At 39.6% G+C, this 17,563-nt stretch overlaps 1 protein-coding gene across 4 annotated transcripts in view; it reads right to left on the minus strand.

Moving 5' to 3' along the window:
• scn8ab (sodium channel, voltage gated, type VIII, alpha subunit b) overlaps positions 1-14,594 on the minus strand; it is a 47,544-nt gene extending 32,950 nt beyond the window's left edge. For all 4 annotated transcript variants that reach the window (XM_079685654.1, XM_079685653.1, XM_079685655.1 and 1 more), the window contains exons 1-5: positions 14,451-14,594; positions 10,410-10,753; positions 602-720; positions 268-357; positions 49-177 (exon numbers count right to left, since the gene is read on the minus strand). In XM_079685654.1, the coding sequence (XP_079541780.1) occupies positions 49-177; positions 268-357; positions 602-720; positions 10,410-10,697 (626 nt within the window). In that variant the 5' untranslated portion in view covers positions 10,698-10,753; positions 14,451-14,594. The remainder of the gene's footprint in view (positions 1-48; positions 178-267; positions 358-601; positions 721-10,409; positions 10,754-14,450) is intronic.
• Between the last annotated feature and the right edge of the window lie 2,969 nt (positions 14,595-17,563).

The raw sequence follows: 17,563 nt of genomic DNA on the forward strand, positions 1-17,563 counted from the left end.
TAATAATTTAACGCGTTATTGTTAATATTTACGAGGAAAAATACTTACGCCATTGAGATGACCATGAAATCCAGCCAGTTCCATGGGTCTCGGAGAAAGGTGAACCCATCTATAGCGAATCCTCGGGCGACCATTTTTGTGAGTGACTCAAACGTATAGATACCTGTGAAGGTATACCTTGAGAACAAAGAGAGAAGAGAGTAAAACGGCGACGGACACATTAAATGAGGATATGATTGCTGAGGAAAAGTATGGAGGTGTACTCACTCTACTTGTTTGGACCACTCCGGTGGGTCACTAAATGTCATGAATATACAGTTGGTCAAAATCGTACACATGATGATCATGCTGAATAACGTGAGAGGACAGAAGTTAAGGAAACATTGAACAATGCTACCCATTACACCCCATACATGTTAATACACCACCTACTACAATCTTAAGAAAGAGGGAGGTGCAGGGGGAAGAGAGATTTAGATCTTACGATGCATTAGGTTTCCTTACTCTTTGGCTGAATTATAATCAAGACACATGTTTAAAACACTGAAACATCTATTTTCATTCACAGAAAAACATAGAAATTAATCACTTGAAAGGATATGAGTGTATCAAAATCTTAATAGCTATTCGCCTAAGTAGATTGAAAGGGGTTAGGATGTACATGGAGGACGTGGCACTGAAGCGGAAGAGTGTTTTCCCACTGTTGAAGACTATAAATGTCTGTGGAGAGAGGGAGAAAAAGACAAGGACAAAGAAAGTTAGTACATTTAGGCTATCATTGATTATATGGCTCATACTATTCAGGACACAGGATCCGCTAGTCTTTGCATCTTATTTTAGGAAGAGATGAATGTAGCTTGACGGAGCAGCTGGTGTGAGTCCTGAGCTCACCTCTTAGTCACGGGGCGCTCTAACTGATTCTCACAGTGCAGGTAATACTGTATATCATCAGAACATAGCATTTTGAGGAGAGTGCTTACTGTGTTGTCGCTTAACCCATTTTGGGAACTATACATTGAGAAAACAGTAGGCAGAGTACTTCAGATTGTAACGGCCGTCTATTGTCCAAAACAAACATCATAATAACAGTTAAAAAAGATAAAAGGTATAGAAATGGGCACATAGTCAGTATGACAAGGACACAGGGCTGTGCGTTACTCTGCTGACACCACTCCTTCTGTGTCCAGTCACCCGAGAGCCAGCAGTATAGCTTTCAAAACAGTCCCTCATACTAAGTCAGTTGTAATCGGTAATCCTTGTTGCCTCTTTGGTTTCTAAATATTGACAATTCCTCCCATTTTTCTTCAAACTGTGATTCTTGCAGTCTCAGTCAATGTGTCAGTTTTTCCTTTATATGGATTTCCTCTACGATCTCTTTCCATTTTTCCTGAGTAGTAGTTTCCATCTTACACCATTTTCTATTGATAGCTTTTTCCACAGCTATAAACAATATTTTGACATGATATATATCCCTAATTTTAAAATGTTATTCCATAAAAAAGACCCCTTCAATTCAAAGGCACATCATATCCAAGTCTCTTTTTCAAAACGTTGGGTATGAATTTCCAGCACTTCATAATTTTTAGTAATTTCCAAATGTTTATAAGAGAACCTTTGTCCAGGAGGCATCAGTCTCTGTCCTGAATATCTTTCCACCATGACATTAGCTCCGCAAGCAGCAGCCAGACGCATGGGAAGTTCTCCCCTCTTTGTGGCCAAATGACTCTCTTCGCCCCAAGTTTAAAGCTCTTACTGGAAGAGAACCGCAAATGCTGTCATCGATCAGCAGCAGATCTGCTGACTCGAGGCTCTCAGCAACCACTCCCCACCCATAAACAGCACTGGGCCGAGTGGGGCTGTGCTCTTGGGTGAGGCTGCATTGTCTGTTTGTTAGTGCAGATATTTGGACAAAGAAAATGTAGGGTCTGAGGAAGAAGTAAGAGCATTATTTATAAACAAATACAGTACTGGGATACTTGACAAATGTGTGGTTTGGATAAGTAATAAATGCCTATGCTGTCCGAGTTTCTTTTCCTCCTTTACCACATCCCCTCATGTGTATTTATGAAACCACTGACATTATTTACAGGTTTCATAAAGACAAGCTTGTCCTGTATGTAACCAGTATTGGAGAACGATGAAGAAATTAAATAATATCAGAAACTGATTTCAATTTTAACTCCCTCCGTTTCAACATTAAAGCAGCATAATGTAACTGCACATGTTCGATGTTCGACAGTGTTAGCAGCACACGCTAGCTTCTGATCCTTTTGCAAGTAATGTTATCATAGCAATAGCAGTGTATATGTGACTTGCACTCTAAAACAGTTAGGGGGCTAAATAAGAAAAACAAAGATTCTTACATCATGTTGCTTTAGGTGATAAACAATCCTTGTTTCAAAATATATGTATATATATGTAAATGCAGTAAACAGCCTCTGTAAACTGTGTTAACCTATTTTTTTTTTTTAAATTCAATTTACAGAAAAACAAGTTGCGGACATGTTGTCCATCAGATAACATGCACGCAGCCTCAGCAAATAACAAAGGGCAAACTCTACTGTAGCCCTTAACGTTGAGGTAAAATAATAATAACAACTGCATTCACAATGATATGATGATGGTAGTTGGAGGAGTACCCGCTGGCTGGAGAGCATACATACAGTATAAATGGTCTTTGATCTTTAATATGCATATGGCACCAGGAACAAAATAAATCAAAATACATCCGCAACAAGTTTATGGTTCACACCACGGGAAACACTTAAGAAATGGGAAGGCGACTGGAAGTGTCCTGAGAGAAGTGGTGTCCTGAAATCTAATTAAATTAAAAATAGCGTCTGCAGTCTGGGGAAAGACAAAATGTATTCTCTGCATCAGAAGACTCCTCTCTCTCTCTCCCCCTCCCTTCCCGTCTTCTGTTCTTTTATGCCAATAAGCATCTGCACTACTTCAAATATTCTCTCACTTGTATTCCCGTCACATGGAGATATGAGGTATACTAAACCGACACATTACAAACAGGAACACACACAAGACCTACAGTCATGTTCAGAGGGTACATTTCTCTTTTAGAGGTCAAGTGTTTTGCTGAACAAGCAAATACAGTATGTGGAGGAAAGGGGAGGTTGTAAAATGAGCGGTATCTCATTAGCACTTAACAGATGCCCCCGCATGCATAACTATGTTCAATATGTTAATCAATGTGAAGCCTATGGATTTTTAAAATGTCATTGAAAACTTCAGTTACGAAGGCAAAAACATCTTTTACACATGATGTTTTAGAAAACACATATTTTGTCCTTACAAAGTCCAAGCTTCAATGTAATTCATCATCTAAACTATATGGTAAATACAATTTCATAAAAAATATGGAATTCAACTATAATAAGGCTTTCTTTAGCTACTCAATGAAGTGTGTCAATTTGCAGACAGAAAAATATGCTGTTGACGCAAACTTGGCAACCTGGCACGATTACAACAAGGGATGCAAATGTAAGGCCATTTCCTTAATTGATTGTGCCACATTATTCAAGAACTGATCAATCATTGATGGTTATCAAATACTAAACCTATTATTTTTCTTTACAAAGGCTGCATTGTGATGGGCTATTTTTAAAGCACTATTACAACCATAAACTCAATGAACACATGATAGATATTTTCTTGATCGTTTATATTCTTAACAGTGATCCGTTGATTAATCAAACACTCAGTTCTTCCTGGATTAACTCTGTAAAGTGGGTAAACAGAGTGTTTTAGTGACACTGAGTTCATTGTCACTGGATAGAAGATTTGGAAACACATTCACCCATGCAGTGAACTGGTAATATTAAGAAACTGAGGAGGGGTTCTATCTATGCACATGGATAAATAAATTATGAAAGAGGACAGGCACAATGGATTACACTTCGTAACACAATACTCTCTACAGTCTCACATACACACACACAGAAACACACATAACTACTTAAGCAAACTGCCTACGTTATGATGTACTCATAGAATGTAGAATATAAAATATAAATACACAACTCAGCAGAGCAAGCTCCACTTTATTTGCTGCAAAGCTGGTGAAATGTTGCTAATTCTCCACAGAGCGTTAAAGAAAAAGGCACATGTGCAAGAATTGGGAGGCAGAATGCAGCTGCAAGGACAGTGTGTGTGTGTGTGTGTGTGTGTGTGTGTGTGTGTGTGTGTGTGTGTGTGTGTGTGTGTGTGTGTGTGTGTGTGTGTGTGTGTGTGTGTGTGTGTGTGTGTGTGTGTGTGTGTGTGTGTGTGTGTGTGTGTGTGTGTGTGTGTGTGTTTTGGGCGTGGGAGAAGAAGGAGAAATAGTGGAGCAGTGATATAAAGAGGGGCTTGCAGGGGTATGGGACAGCAGCAGAGAGAGCTAGAGAGAGAGAGCTAGAGCTAGAGAGAGAGAGAGAGAGAGAGAGCTAGAGCTAGAGAGCGAGAGAGAGAGAGAGAGAGAGAGAGAGAGAGAGAGATGAGGGGGAGTGATGCAGAACAGAAAGCCAGAGAGCTGCAGAGGGGAGAGAGCCAAACCTGAGATGGATGGTAGACGGAGGGAGGAGGAGGACTGGGTAGGCATGAGGCAGAGAGAGAAACTGAGAATGAGACGAGGAGGGGACAGAGAGAGCTGAGTGAGATCTAAGCCCAGGGAATGTGTGTGTGTGTGTGTGTGTGTGTGTGTGTGTGTGTGTGTGTGTGTGTGTGTGTGTGTGTGTGTGTGTGTGTGTGTGTGTGTGTGTGTGTGTGTGTGTGCGCGTGTGTGTGTGTGTGTGTGTGTGTGTGTGTGTGTGTGTGCGTGTGTGTGCACGTGCGTGCGTGCGTGGGTACTTCTCTTAATCATCCCACGACCCCAGCCTGACAAAAAACTGGCCTATTACTTCACAAAACTGACAGCAGATTTGGATTGTAGACCTTAAAGAAGATGGCAATAAACTAAGCCCTTAAATGATAAAAAAAAAAAAGGGTTAGGGTATAATAATCCATTATACAATGTGAAAACAGGCAGCTTACGTTTTTTTTAAATGTCAAATAGTATCTGTCGTTCATGGAACTGTATTCATCATGATGATATTTAATAGACTAAACAATGTATTATCTGTTTACAAAAATAATTTAAAAATGGTTAGTTGGAGCCCTACATGACCTTCATGAACCAAGACATACTGTAAATCAGAACTCATAAGACCTTTTCAAGAACATAGCTGTATTCACAAGCCTCTTTGCAGGCTGGAAGGAGAAAACATGACACACATACACTATTAGCTGGATTTAAGCCCATTCTGGATCAAGCACCTCATATTGACTAAGTGCATTCTGATTCCATTTTCAAAGAAGTAAAAATATCAACAGTATGTCAGCTTTCACGTTGTTCACCATAAAACGTTGATGCTTTGCGACAAAATAACGCTGATCTCATAAGAGACATGTATTAGCGTTCTAGAACATAAATCATGTGTCTGATAGAGCTCACTGCATTGAGGACTCAGCCAGTCATGTCCCAAACAATGTGTGACTGCAAACTCATTTCCCTGCATATTATACCACATCAAAAAAATGCGTCATCCCACTTCTTTACCTGTAAGCTGTGCTGCAAATCCCAGTTTCCCCTACTAACCCCACCCTTCTTCTCTATACGAAACCTAGCTAGCAGTGGAAGCACATTTCCCCCACACGCCCCAACCCCCAACCCCCATCCCTTCCCCACTCAGCTCAGTACAGGAGGATGCTGTGTCATCAGAGACTGAGGACTCAGACAAAGCACTAAAGCCTGGCCCTTCTTCTAATTTACTACCGCTGAAAAAAAGACACGCCAGAGAAGAAGGCAGCGGATGGGAGAGAGTAATGGACAGAGACACACACACAGACAGAGATGGTGGGACAGCAGCATAATGAAATGGTGTGTACAGTGCTACATGCTGAGATTCAGAGGCTGCTGCTGCTATAGCCGTCAGCTCCCTTTGTGCACTCGCTAGTAGCTGCTGCCCTGCAGAAGTCTGAGCAGCAATGACTGGTCTGCTGCACACTCCTGTTATAAAACGCTCACCAACAGGAGGAGAATAAAGCCTCTGCATTACCAAAACCTGTTCTCCAAACGGTTCCATCGTCAATTCCAGCTGAATCATGATATTAACTGTACTTCCAGGTATATCATAACCCGCCCCTTTAAACATAAGCACATATGTGTGCTTCAGTCCACGCTAAAACACTATGCCCTCCATTCATCCCTCTTGCATGACCACAGCAGCTTTAACATTGCCTAATCACATCAGACATTTGAAAAACCCAGGCAGTCCTCTCCCCATCACAGGGGAAAACAAGAACTGCAACGCTGCATTTCTCCTCCTCACCACTGCCCCCTCTTCCTCTCTTTGATGCATGAGTGCTGTGATCAGGTTTCCTGCAGCTGACACACTCATTGACATACAGAGCAATGGCGAGCGATAGGATGACTGTCCGTCGAGTAGAGGAGACGAGCAGCCAGGAAAGGTGAGAACAGGAACAGCAGAGGGAGAATGGACGCTAACCATGAATATACTTAAGAGACATTTCCTCAAGTATGATAAAGGACAAATACATTAGTGGATTAGGAAATTATTGATATGAATAATAGTAAGAGGGAGAGGGAAGAAGAGGTCTTAACCTGTTACTCCTGCTGACACAACACATAGATTGGTGTGATGAGGTTAGCAGATCTTGACTAAGTGGAATAAAGATAAGCTTTATTAATAAATACACATATGTCAGGAGCCTTGTTTGATAAACTAACTCTCTAGTCTACTGCCACATCCTACTCTTTTGAAATGACCTTAAAGTGAGCAAATTAGCAAGGAACCATTGCAATGACTGCACTAGTGTAGCTATTTAGAAGCCAGAAAAAGAAGGGCTGTAACTGTGATTGTGTTTGTATGATAACTACTTTCTCAGGTTGTTGATGTGATTATTCATTTTTATATTTAAGATTAACAAAATGTTTGTGTTTATCAGGGAATTGAAGAAATTATAATACAATACACTTATATACTAATGTATCTCATCCTACCTTGAGTATCCATTCATCGTTCAAATGGTATACAAATCTGACCAAAAAACATTTGGAAAGAACATTGATTTTGTAGTTGAACCATTTCTTGTTTTGAAAAGTAACCCTGTCATTCTGATAATGTAGGTGGTATCATATTTCACATCTGTTGCCAATAACAACTTGGGAGAAAGCTGAATAAGGGCTTAATTTCCCATGTTTATTTTTCAAGATTTGTATTTATTTGACTGGCTTTACTGTGAAACTAGAGACCATCTTGACTTTGCTTCAAAATAGACCATCATTTTTGTATCCCAAACACTGCTGAGTTAGGTAACTGCTTGTTGCACGGTTGTGACCCTAGCATGGTAACTAAATCTGTCCACGAACAGAAATATAAGCCCCTGGCAAAGTATTTAAAATGGCGTCTGAGGTACTTCCCAGTACAGAAGGTGTCTCCAGGAGCACATTTGGCCATGATGACACACACAGACTTACAAGGGGAATACAATATCAGCGCTCCTGTTGACGCATCTAATTATATATTTAAAGCAAAGACCATATCAGTACAGCATTCATTGCATTGTTTCTTACACAAAGTATAAGAAACAAATGCACAGTACAGTATTATACTCTACTTGAGTGTCGAAAAACGTTGAGGTCTTTACTCTTCCAGAGGAGTTTTCCGCCCTACAAGTTTTTGTAGGGCCTAATATGTTCTGTGTATATCAGTTATGCTCTTTACAGAAACATAAGATCACAAATATTCATGTTTTGTTATAAATAACCCCATCGCACATATGGGAGCTACAGGAGGCATACGAGTGGAGGCCACGACAAAGATCTCCGCAACAACTTTCCTCCAAATGCCAAAATGAAATGCCACAGAGGAAAGTAGGGGAGGTAAAGAAGAATGAACTGACAATAATAATAAGTGGGGAAGGATAATAAGAGAAGAATGCAACCCTTTCCTGTGGCCACCACTGAACTATGCCGTGAATCAATAGATCACAAAAGGCAAATCCACTTGATAGTTTCTTCCGCCCTATGAGGGAGTGCTGCTGGCTGAGACTGCCGGTCTGCTGACGGGGCTTCTTGCTGCTGTACAGGCCGCAGATTCTCTTAAACATTATCACCACACAGAAGACTGGCTACTCCAAATGTCTATACAGTGGAAGGCTCTGCATTCCCTCCTGCCCTTTTCTCTCCACTTCCTGTCTTCTCCTGCCATCTTCTGCCCTCACATTCCTATTTAGCTAGTGCAGCACTAAATTAAGGGCACAGACAAGATAGAGTGCGAAAAAAAACTGAAATGTTTTGTTCTAGTTCTCTTCTAAAAATGATATGGTTGTACTTTTTGTGACACCCGTGTCTATATTGCATTATAAGCATACTTATATTGCGTTAAAATCTGCTTATAGCTCTGTATATAAGTTAAGATAAATTGTAGTTTTAAGCACTGATAAACATTGAAAATGCTTTATAAAGTGTAACAATTCATTCATCATTTACATGGCTTTTTTTGTATGTTGCAAGGAGTATGTGTATTATACTACCCATAATTGTTATGCATACATACATATGCGTTACCCCGGATTATATTCTACACTAATAGGTCATTGTGTGACCTATCACTAATGAGTGATTAGATTTATGAGGTATTCACTGATAAAATGCATTACAAGCTTGTTAAAAGTTTGCTATAATTTGTTTGCTTTTAGTAAAAAAAATCATTAAATCAAAAAGTATTATGATGCATAAAAGTCATTGTAAAAAGCTTTATTATGTGAAAGGATTGTTATTATAAAGCATTATAAAGACTGCTTATAACGATAATTATAAAAAGCTATAGAAATCTTTAAGTATGTTTATAATGAATCATAGATATGGACGTCATAGAAAGTTATCAAAAACATAATTTGGAGAGAAAATAGGGAGATTCAGGTTTGTGTTATCTACACCTATCATGCATCAATTTAAAAGCTTATTTAGAAACAATTTGAGTGTGTGGCATATCTGAGGTGAAAATTCAAAATATGATTTTGAACGATAGTAGCATTGATACCACCGCTCAAGCGAATCATGTACTGAGCACATCCACAACTTGTTAGCATGGCCAACTGGCTGCTACATTAGCACCACGGCAGCTGTTTGGCTAGAAAGACACAACCAATAACCAAAATATCTCAACAAATATGTTTTTGGTCACATTGATAAATGTTCTACTACTCAGACCTGTGCTAGTTATGGAAAGATACAGTTAAGCTTCTTTCTGTCACCATACCAGAGCTTCCATCGTTGCGATTCCTTCACTCATACCATCTGTCAATCGCCTTTTACTTGAGTTTTAAGGTCATGACGTTCAACGAAAAAGACAGATTTATACTGCTCAGACCATCTTATTAATTTCTAAAACGTCGTATATCTGACCATGTATTTTCTTAAGGGAATACAGTAAGAGTAGCAAACTGTGTGTAATTACAAAAAACATGTCCATATTTAAATGTTGATACAAGAGGCGGAGTTACTAAATATCTGTTAACATTATTTAATGCAGTAGGGATGAGAATCCAAATATTTGTGCATACTACATACAGTACTTAAGCGAACCCACTTGTTTTGATTAATTTGAACAACAGTGGAAACATTGCAGAATTGAATGTTGATCAAAGTAACAGCGCATAAAAAACGATACAATTGTGATAACAATAATTATTCCACTGCCAGTATGCATTCTGTCTGCTTTTGGACAGAGCACTTGTGATTCCTTGTGTTTTATCATAACATAATTTAATGAGCTGAAGTATTAATTGCACATAAACATAGATATTAAATTAAATTGTCACATCATCTTCACCATGAACTAACATAAATAATAAATGAACCCTGCAGGAACATGTATGAGAATAGCCACTGACCGAGGACAGAATTGCTTTTACATTAATGGAATTTCCTTAATTGTACAGGTGTACTAAAAACACTGATAGGTCTTCTATGATCTAATAATGCAGTGACTGTAGGTAAGCCTCTGAAGCATTGACTTAAAAGTATCAAAAGCTCTTGCATTTCTCAAGGTTATCTTCCTCTGTATTGAACACAATAACTTCAATTTTGAATGAATTCATATGAAACCTGAATTTGATATTGCAATTAATTTCCTATCACCTATGTGTATGGCAGTTAGTTTAAAATGTTAGCAATTTCACAACAGAAAAAAGGGTAAACATTAACCCACTTGAAGGTTCAGCACAACAGCTGAATAAAACATGTGTTAAAATCTGTCATTATCTATAAACCTCTTAACTACATTAAGCAAATGCTCCTTCATTCAAGTGTTTTGGGTGAAACTGGGTAGTGCATGGCCTGTGTAAGAACTCACTTTCAGGTTCAGGCTTTGATAGTATGGATCCAAATCCTCCAGCGGTACGCCCGACATTCCCTTAGGAATATCGCCGTAGATGAACGGCAGGCTCTTCCCAGCCTCCAGGTCACTGTTGGGCTTGGCTTCATTTTCTTCAGACGTGTCACGGTGACTACTGTCCGATCGGGGTTTGGGTGGCTTCTTGTTCTTTTCCGCTTGGATGCGCTTCTCGATATCAAGGAGTGACTCTGGGGTGAATTTCTTGAAGCTGCCAGGTCCTGGGGGTGACATAAGGTATGCGGCCATGTTTTCATCCTGCAGCTATTCCCCCTTTAGTTGTTTTCCATCAGAGACATCCAGCTCTGTGAGTAAGAGAGGGACACAGAGTGAGAAAGTGTGTGCATAAGGTCTGGATCAAAGAGGATGTTGAAAGAAATTATGGAACACAAAAGGAAAAAATGTATGATAAAAATAATGTCATTTTGCATTTTGTTACATTTATTAATAAATATGACTGGACAGTACACGGATGGTTATGATTAAATGTGTTGACACACATGTTAGTCCAGTTGCTTGGCATCGCTTTTCCGTTTCGGTGCTGCTGAAAGCCTTGCAGATGGAATTTTCTAGTTCTGCTAAGGAACGCAAACAAAGCAAAATAAAGCTGAAAAAGTGCAAACCATTATGGGCCAGTAGGCATTATTTCTGCTCTCTACATCAACCTTAATGACTAAAGCACTGATCCTGTATCCACAAAAAGCAAAACCCAGGTACCCAGCCGATATAGTAGACAGCATCAAATTCCCTTTTGCTCTCATCTTTGTGACCTTAACAGGGAGGAAAATAGGTCTCTTTATCCCACCAGGAACTCACTTGTCTCAATCTCTCCCAAGTGTCTTTCCTTGAATTATGCCATCTAACCATGCCAAAAAACTGAATTTAGAGTTATGTATATCCATAAACTACCATGTTGTTGATATTAACAATGAATCAGGGGATGTTAATGAGACTGATGGTCTCACTAAGACTAAACATCCAGGCCTACAGCTCTATGCACTTAAGATCATTATTTTAGATGTGGATCTCTCTCGGGTTGGGCCCAAACAGCTATCACTGTCAACATATATAGTATAAAGTAGGCTTCCAGGACACAAGCTATTACATATGTCCTGTACAACATGTCAAGGAGCCAAAACCATCCTAAATCAAGCAAAGAATACAGATACAAGTATTTAAATTGATGTAACTGGGATGGGTGGTCAAGAAATGTATATGTGGGGTTGATTGCATAACACTAATTCATTCATTGTTATCTGTGAAAAACCCATCCAGCTGCTTCTTTTTTGGCTTAAGAGAAATTAAACGTGGCCTGTGTTTATCACATTCAACAGCACACCCAACACAGATTACTGTGTGCATTCAGGTGTCTTACATCCTTAAATACCGACTGACTAATATGAAAGCACAGTTAACTGCTAAGTGTTAAGTGTGTTAAAATATATAGTCAACCAATGAATGCCGGACTGAAAATTATATTATAACCTCTGGGGCTTTGACTCATTGCTTAAAAAGTCAGGTTGTAATAACAATATCATCTGCATGTCTTCAGACTCCTAAAACAGATGCATTTCTCTCCCCAGCTGGCTGATGGTCATAGTGTTTGATACAACATATTTGAAAATCAAGTCACAGTTCCGTCCATAAAAAATAGACAGTGTGTGCAACATTAATGAAGACTATAACAAGGGTACAGACCTGGAAAGAAATTAGAAAGAAATGAGAAGGAATCCAAAGGCAGGTATAGATCCAACAGCCCAGTATCTTCGGAGAAAAAGCACAGCCAACCAGGAGAGGAATGAAGTCTGATTCATGTAACCCAACCTCGGCACAACCTCCAAGTCTCCTTCTACCAACGCTACATCAATTGATCTACCGTCAAGGTGATTCAAACCAGGATGCAATAGCATGGCCAACAGTGCATAAAGCCTGCACTTGCCACAAAACGCTGGGACATTCCTATAACACAGGCAAGGCGACCAGGGGAATCTGTCTAAATATGTTGCAGATGCTGCTCAATGCTGTCGGTTTCCATTAACTCCCTTAGGTCATACGAGAAACAAGGCATAAAACGCAAGAATCTGACGATCACATGTCGTAAAAAAAACACTGCTATGTACACTCTTAAATCAATTACTGTGAATGATATAACCGCACGTAATTGGTATACCAAATGCTCGCAGCTTATAACATATACCGATTCTGTTAAATCCGTTATGAGTTAAGGGATTCCGCGAATAAAGCTAATGGATGACAGTGAAGACTAACAACTCCAGCAGGCTCCTGTGTTTCCCAAAAGACAAGCGTGTCAACGTCCGGATAAGCAGCGTTTAGCAAAAATGTTCCTGTATAGCCTACTGCGTCCTCTGTGCGGAGCAAATGCATCCAAACGCACCACGGCCTCCGTCCCGTCACCTGCTGAAAACTCCTATTGTGCTCTATCCACTGTGATGCTGACCTGATATCAGATGGAGAGAACCGGACATCGCGGCGACACGGTGCTAGTGAGGAGGAGCCACATGGGCCGGTGGAAAAAAAACTTACACATCCTTCATTTTCTGCAGCGATGTCTTAATAAGTAATGCCTGTCATGTCATCGCAATTCAAATGCACAGCATCCCTAAGAATAGCTGAGCCCAACAAGCCCGAGTCAAAAATTACTGGTAGATTAATTTGGCAGAGAAATATCTAAGGGGTCCCTAATGTCCTATAGGGGTGGGTGCCACTTCATTCCTGAGCCGAGTCCATTTCAGGTAGGGTTAAGTCGTCCTGACCGGAAATGTGATGAGCTATGATAATACAGTTTAACACGTTCTTATCCCTCAAAGGACAGACGAGGGATAGGGGGAAGGAGGGGGGGCGGTTGATGAAGCATAGAATACCAGGCCACTGAAGAAATAAACACAGATAAAGAAAACCTCGGTTAACTTTCTCCCCGTGTGGAATTAAAAAACACCTGCTCCCTTCACATTGTTTATCTCATCCTGCAGGTGCCTTTCATTTACTGAGAGGGAAAGTCCACTGTTTAATAGCGAGGCGCGCCGCTTTCCTGTAGGGCCAAAGCCTAAAATACTGCAGTGTGGTTTATTGCTGCTATATGCTCTAACAAACAAACTCATACTAGGTCAGTTGAATGCACAAGCCATGTCCTGACAACACATCCCTGGCCTCAAGTCAAAGCAGCCCATAGCACAACCGAATTTCACATCCAAAAAGGTAAAATATTAACAGCAAAATAAATAAATAGAGAACTAAAACGGTCTTAAGGCTATACCACACCCGTATAGATAGACAAGCCGATCGAGTCCTACAGCATCCATGGTGCGGGTCTAGAGGAATACTGAATGGAAAATGTGTTTTTAATATCTGAGATTGCGTGAAAACAGCAGAAAAGGGTGCCGCGGCCCCTTTGAGGACTGCCAAACTAAAGACGCACCTACCTCCTCACGCAATACAGTCTCCTACGAGATTGCAAGAGGGAGGGGGCGCAGAGGTGGAGTGTGGGGGTGGGGGGGAGTGAAACTATCATAGTTATAAAATAATGGTAACGAGGAAATTGCTACCTAAAATGATTTTGCAAGCGACGCATTATTCATGCACTCGGAGCCTGCAGGCTCGGTATTGTCTGCACTCACAGAAGTTTCACATGATCTCACTTCAACATCCCGTATGCGTATATTTCACATTCTGACACAGGGAAATGTCATTCCATCCAGCGACAGGCCAACACCCCAAATAACCTGCTGTCTCCCTGTTTTCTACCTCGTCGTCTCACATATCCGTGTGTCACCTCAGAAAATCACATTTACCCTTCTTATATCTGGTACCTCGAATACATATTTTTCCATGTACTGGCAAGGAGCCCTCCACAGACGCTAGGAGAAGATGCTGAGAGAGGGACCGCTCTGCGGCACTGGGATGCAGTCGGTCGACAAAGTAGAACTGCGATCCATCCCACGACATGAAAAACCAGACAAAGCAGAAATCAGACAGTCTACTTACTTTATTGCGCATTAACACAAATCCAGACAGCTGTCAATGAACTGCAGATGTAGAAAAGAGTCCAGAGTAACGGCTGTCGCCATATTGTTGCTGCTATCTTCCTTCCCTGTGCGTGCGGCTACCCTGCATAATTGATGACTCTCAGCAAATTGTTAGGGAGTGTCGGTAAATGCCTTTAGTTTCAATAACGGACAAGAGACCGCAGCATCGTAAGCAGAAAAAAAAAACACTGTTCATGTAACAACGGACATTGATATTCTGGTTGGGATGGGTATTGCGATAGGCAACATATGTTTTTTTATATTTATCTGCTATGATAAAAACTTAGGGGTATGATAACATGTTTTTTTTTAATCAGACATGGAAGTCAAATGAGAATGAAGGTGATGGCATCTTTCAATATATGTTAACAAACGTAAGTTTGATATGACATTTTTACATTTTATTTTTCATAGTTAATTTTAAAAATACTTCAGAGTTTTAAGTGCATGATTACAATGTACAAGTCATTTTTTTAATTCCGTAGCCTATCAGCGGGGCAGTAGCCAAGTTTCATTGTTGTATTTTTTTATTAAATCCAGCCTAAATCAACCTATAAATCAATAGCTAACCAATGTGTGATGTTTAAGGTATACCAATTTTGAACTATGAACATATCCTATACGGTATTTATCTTAATATTTACCTCAACAACAAAAAATGGCTTTAGGTGGTACAAAGTTGTTTGGTATTGGATATATTTTATATACATTTTCCGAGCCGACATTTTGGCATATAAGGAGAAGCAGGTGTTCGTAATTCATAATGACGGCTCTGTACGATTCAAGAGTCAGTGAGCCAGCATGAACAATACCAGAAACTAAAGCAGCTAAATTCGTTTCACTCATCATTTATTTTTGATATTTACACCTGTGCTTTACTGGTGCATATAAAAAAGCCTTTATTTCTTGAAAATACCTACTAATGAAATTAAGACAAATACATTACATAGACAGTGACCAACCTTTGAATGTATTCTGCATGAATATTCAAACGACCGAACAACTGTCTATGTAACCACAAACCCCTATCAATACTCATAGTCTGGTATGTCCCTTAAGCATAAGATTTCTGATGTAAGCATGTATTAGGGTTGTGAGCCCAGTCCCATAACTGCATGTCCTACATGATAAAGGTTACAAACCTTGATTTATTTAATACAGTTCACTCTGCACTGTCTACCTTTATTGAACAAACAGATTTTAAAACAATATATATGGGTAACTCAGCAAATTGTGTGTGTTCCTACATGCAATGAAGGTTTTTGAGCTCATTGTTGTTCTATTCTGCTCTCTTTTGCAAGACAAACCATTAAAAAAAATGTACAGCTTTGTTAACACAGCTGAAATTGAGTCTATGGAATACTTCTTTTTTTTTTTACCCTTTTTCTAAATTATTCACCCTTCAAAATACAGGGTTGTGGGATTTTATAAAAGAGGTGTTTTGAACCCAACACTGTCTCCACCTGGTGGGCATTGGAAGAAGTTCACCTTCAGGTCTGCATGAAATAAAAGGGCTGGCTTTCATTTTCATTCAATCAGCTTCTTTGGATTTCAGCATTATAGTGCATTTCAATAAGAAAGCATTGAACATAACCCCATTACCATTAAATAGTTACATATTGTGTACATTTGAGTGTTAAATTCAGGCAGCTAAAGTTAACTTAGTTAAAACCAATGGTTAGCTATGGAACTAATAGTTAATTAAATATATAGCAATTATTCTAAAATACATCAAACATTTGTTTCTGTCTAGTAACGTAACGTCACTCACCGCTAGCTTGAATGGCGAACGTTAAAAGTTTGCGTGTCCTATTCATGGTTGTATTATATGGAAGAGGATTAGGGCCACATGAATTTTCTTTTGGAAGGATTTGAAAAAAAAAAAAAGAATTTAAGAAATTCTGAATTCTGACTTTAATATCAGAATTCTGACTTTTTCCTCAGAACAAAAAAACATTAATTTTTTTGGGGAGAAAAATACTTTCTCCGAAGAACAAAAAAACATTCGTAAAAAAAAGCGTTCGTAAAAACAACAAAAAGGCGAATATGAATGTGAAATGCAGACATTGATGAGCTAGCAGCAAGTGCATTAGTTTATATGCTATGGCTTCCCCCCCCCCCCCCACCATCTAATTCAGTAAATAATGGTTTAGTTCGCTGACACGCAAGTTTGTGCTTGTTGGAACAGTGATGACTAAACAACATTTTCATGTTTCCGTTGAGATTTCATTAAGTGTGTTTAACAAGGCAGCTAGCAGCTAGCTGACAATCAGAAGGCTATTAACCATAAAAATGATCAAAATCTCAAACATCATCTCATCTAGAATGGAGTAAGACAGTTGTGGTTGTGGGAAAAATGATATTGTAAACAAATACACATGTTATGAAACAAGTTAGTGATGTTAACTAAGAGTGTTTAAAACTTTCTGGCTTCAAATTAAAAGGTAGGATTTTTGTTCCTGCATATAAAGTGTTCCTGATAAATAAGATCTCCGTAATGGACACTTTTACTGAGCATACTGTGTAAAATAGGAAGAAGAGTCTTAACCTTACAATATTTAAACAATGTATTTTCTTTTCTTTTTTGCAGATTAAAAGCAACGTTATTGTCTGATGTACAATTCAACTTCAACTGCCATATTACAACTAGGCTTGGGCGGTATGACGGTATTACGGTATACCAGGGTATTTCGAAATCCCGTCGGTATGATTTTCAATACCGTGACGTCACAGACTGTGCGCCAAATCACAGATGCGTTTCATTCTATTACACTGACACGGAGTTTTGACAGGGACGACATTGGTTGTAATGCACAGCACGCGCCAGCAGAGGGCAGGGGAGGCCGTCTTTCCCGTTCTCAGAGCTCAGCACAGAGCTGAGCTGAGCAAGATGGCGGCAGCATTTGCCGGCACCGAACTCGGACAACTAGTAAAAAAGAAAAATGCCTCTGCGCCTGTTTGGGACTATTTTGGGTTTACTCGTCGCCAGTGACTTCATCCAGCACAACGAGAGACAGAGGCACTTCTTTGGGAATGTTTAAGACGGGGTGAGTGAGTGTTGACATTTTTTAA

Source organism: Notothenia rossii, assembly GCF_949606895.1.
Source record: "Notothenia rossii genome assembly, chromosome: 5".
Taxonomy (NCBI): domain Eukaryota; kingdom Metazoa; phylum Chordata; class Actinopteri; order Perciformes; family Nototheniidae; genus Notothenia; species Notothenia rossii.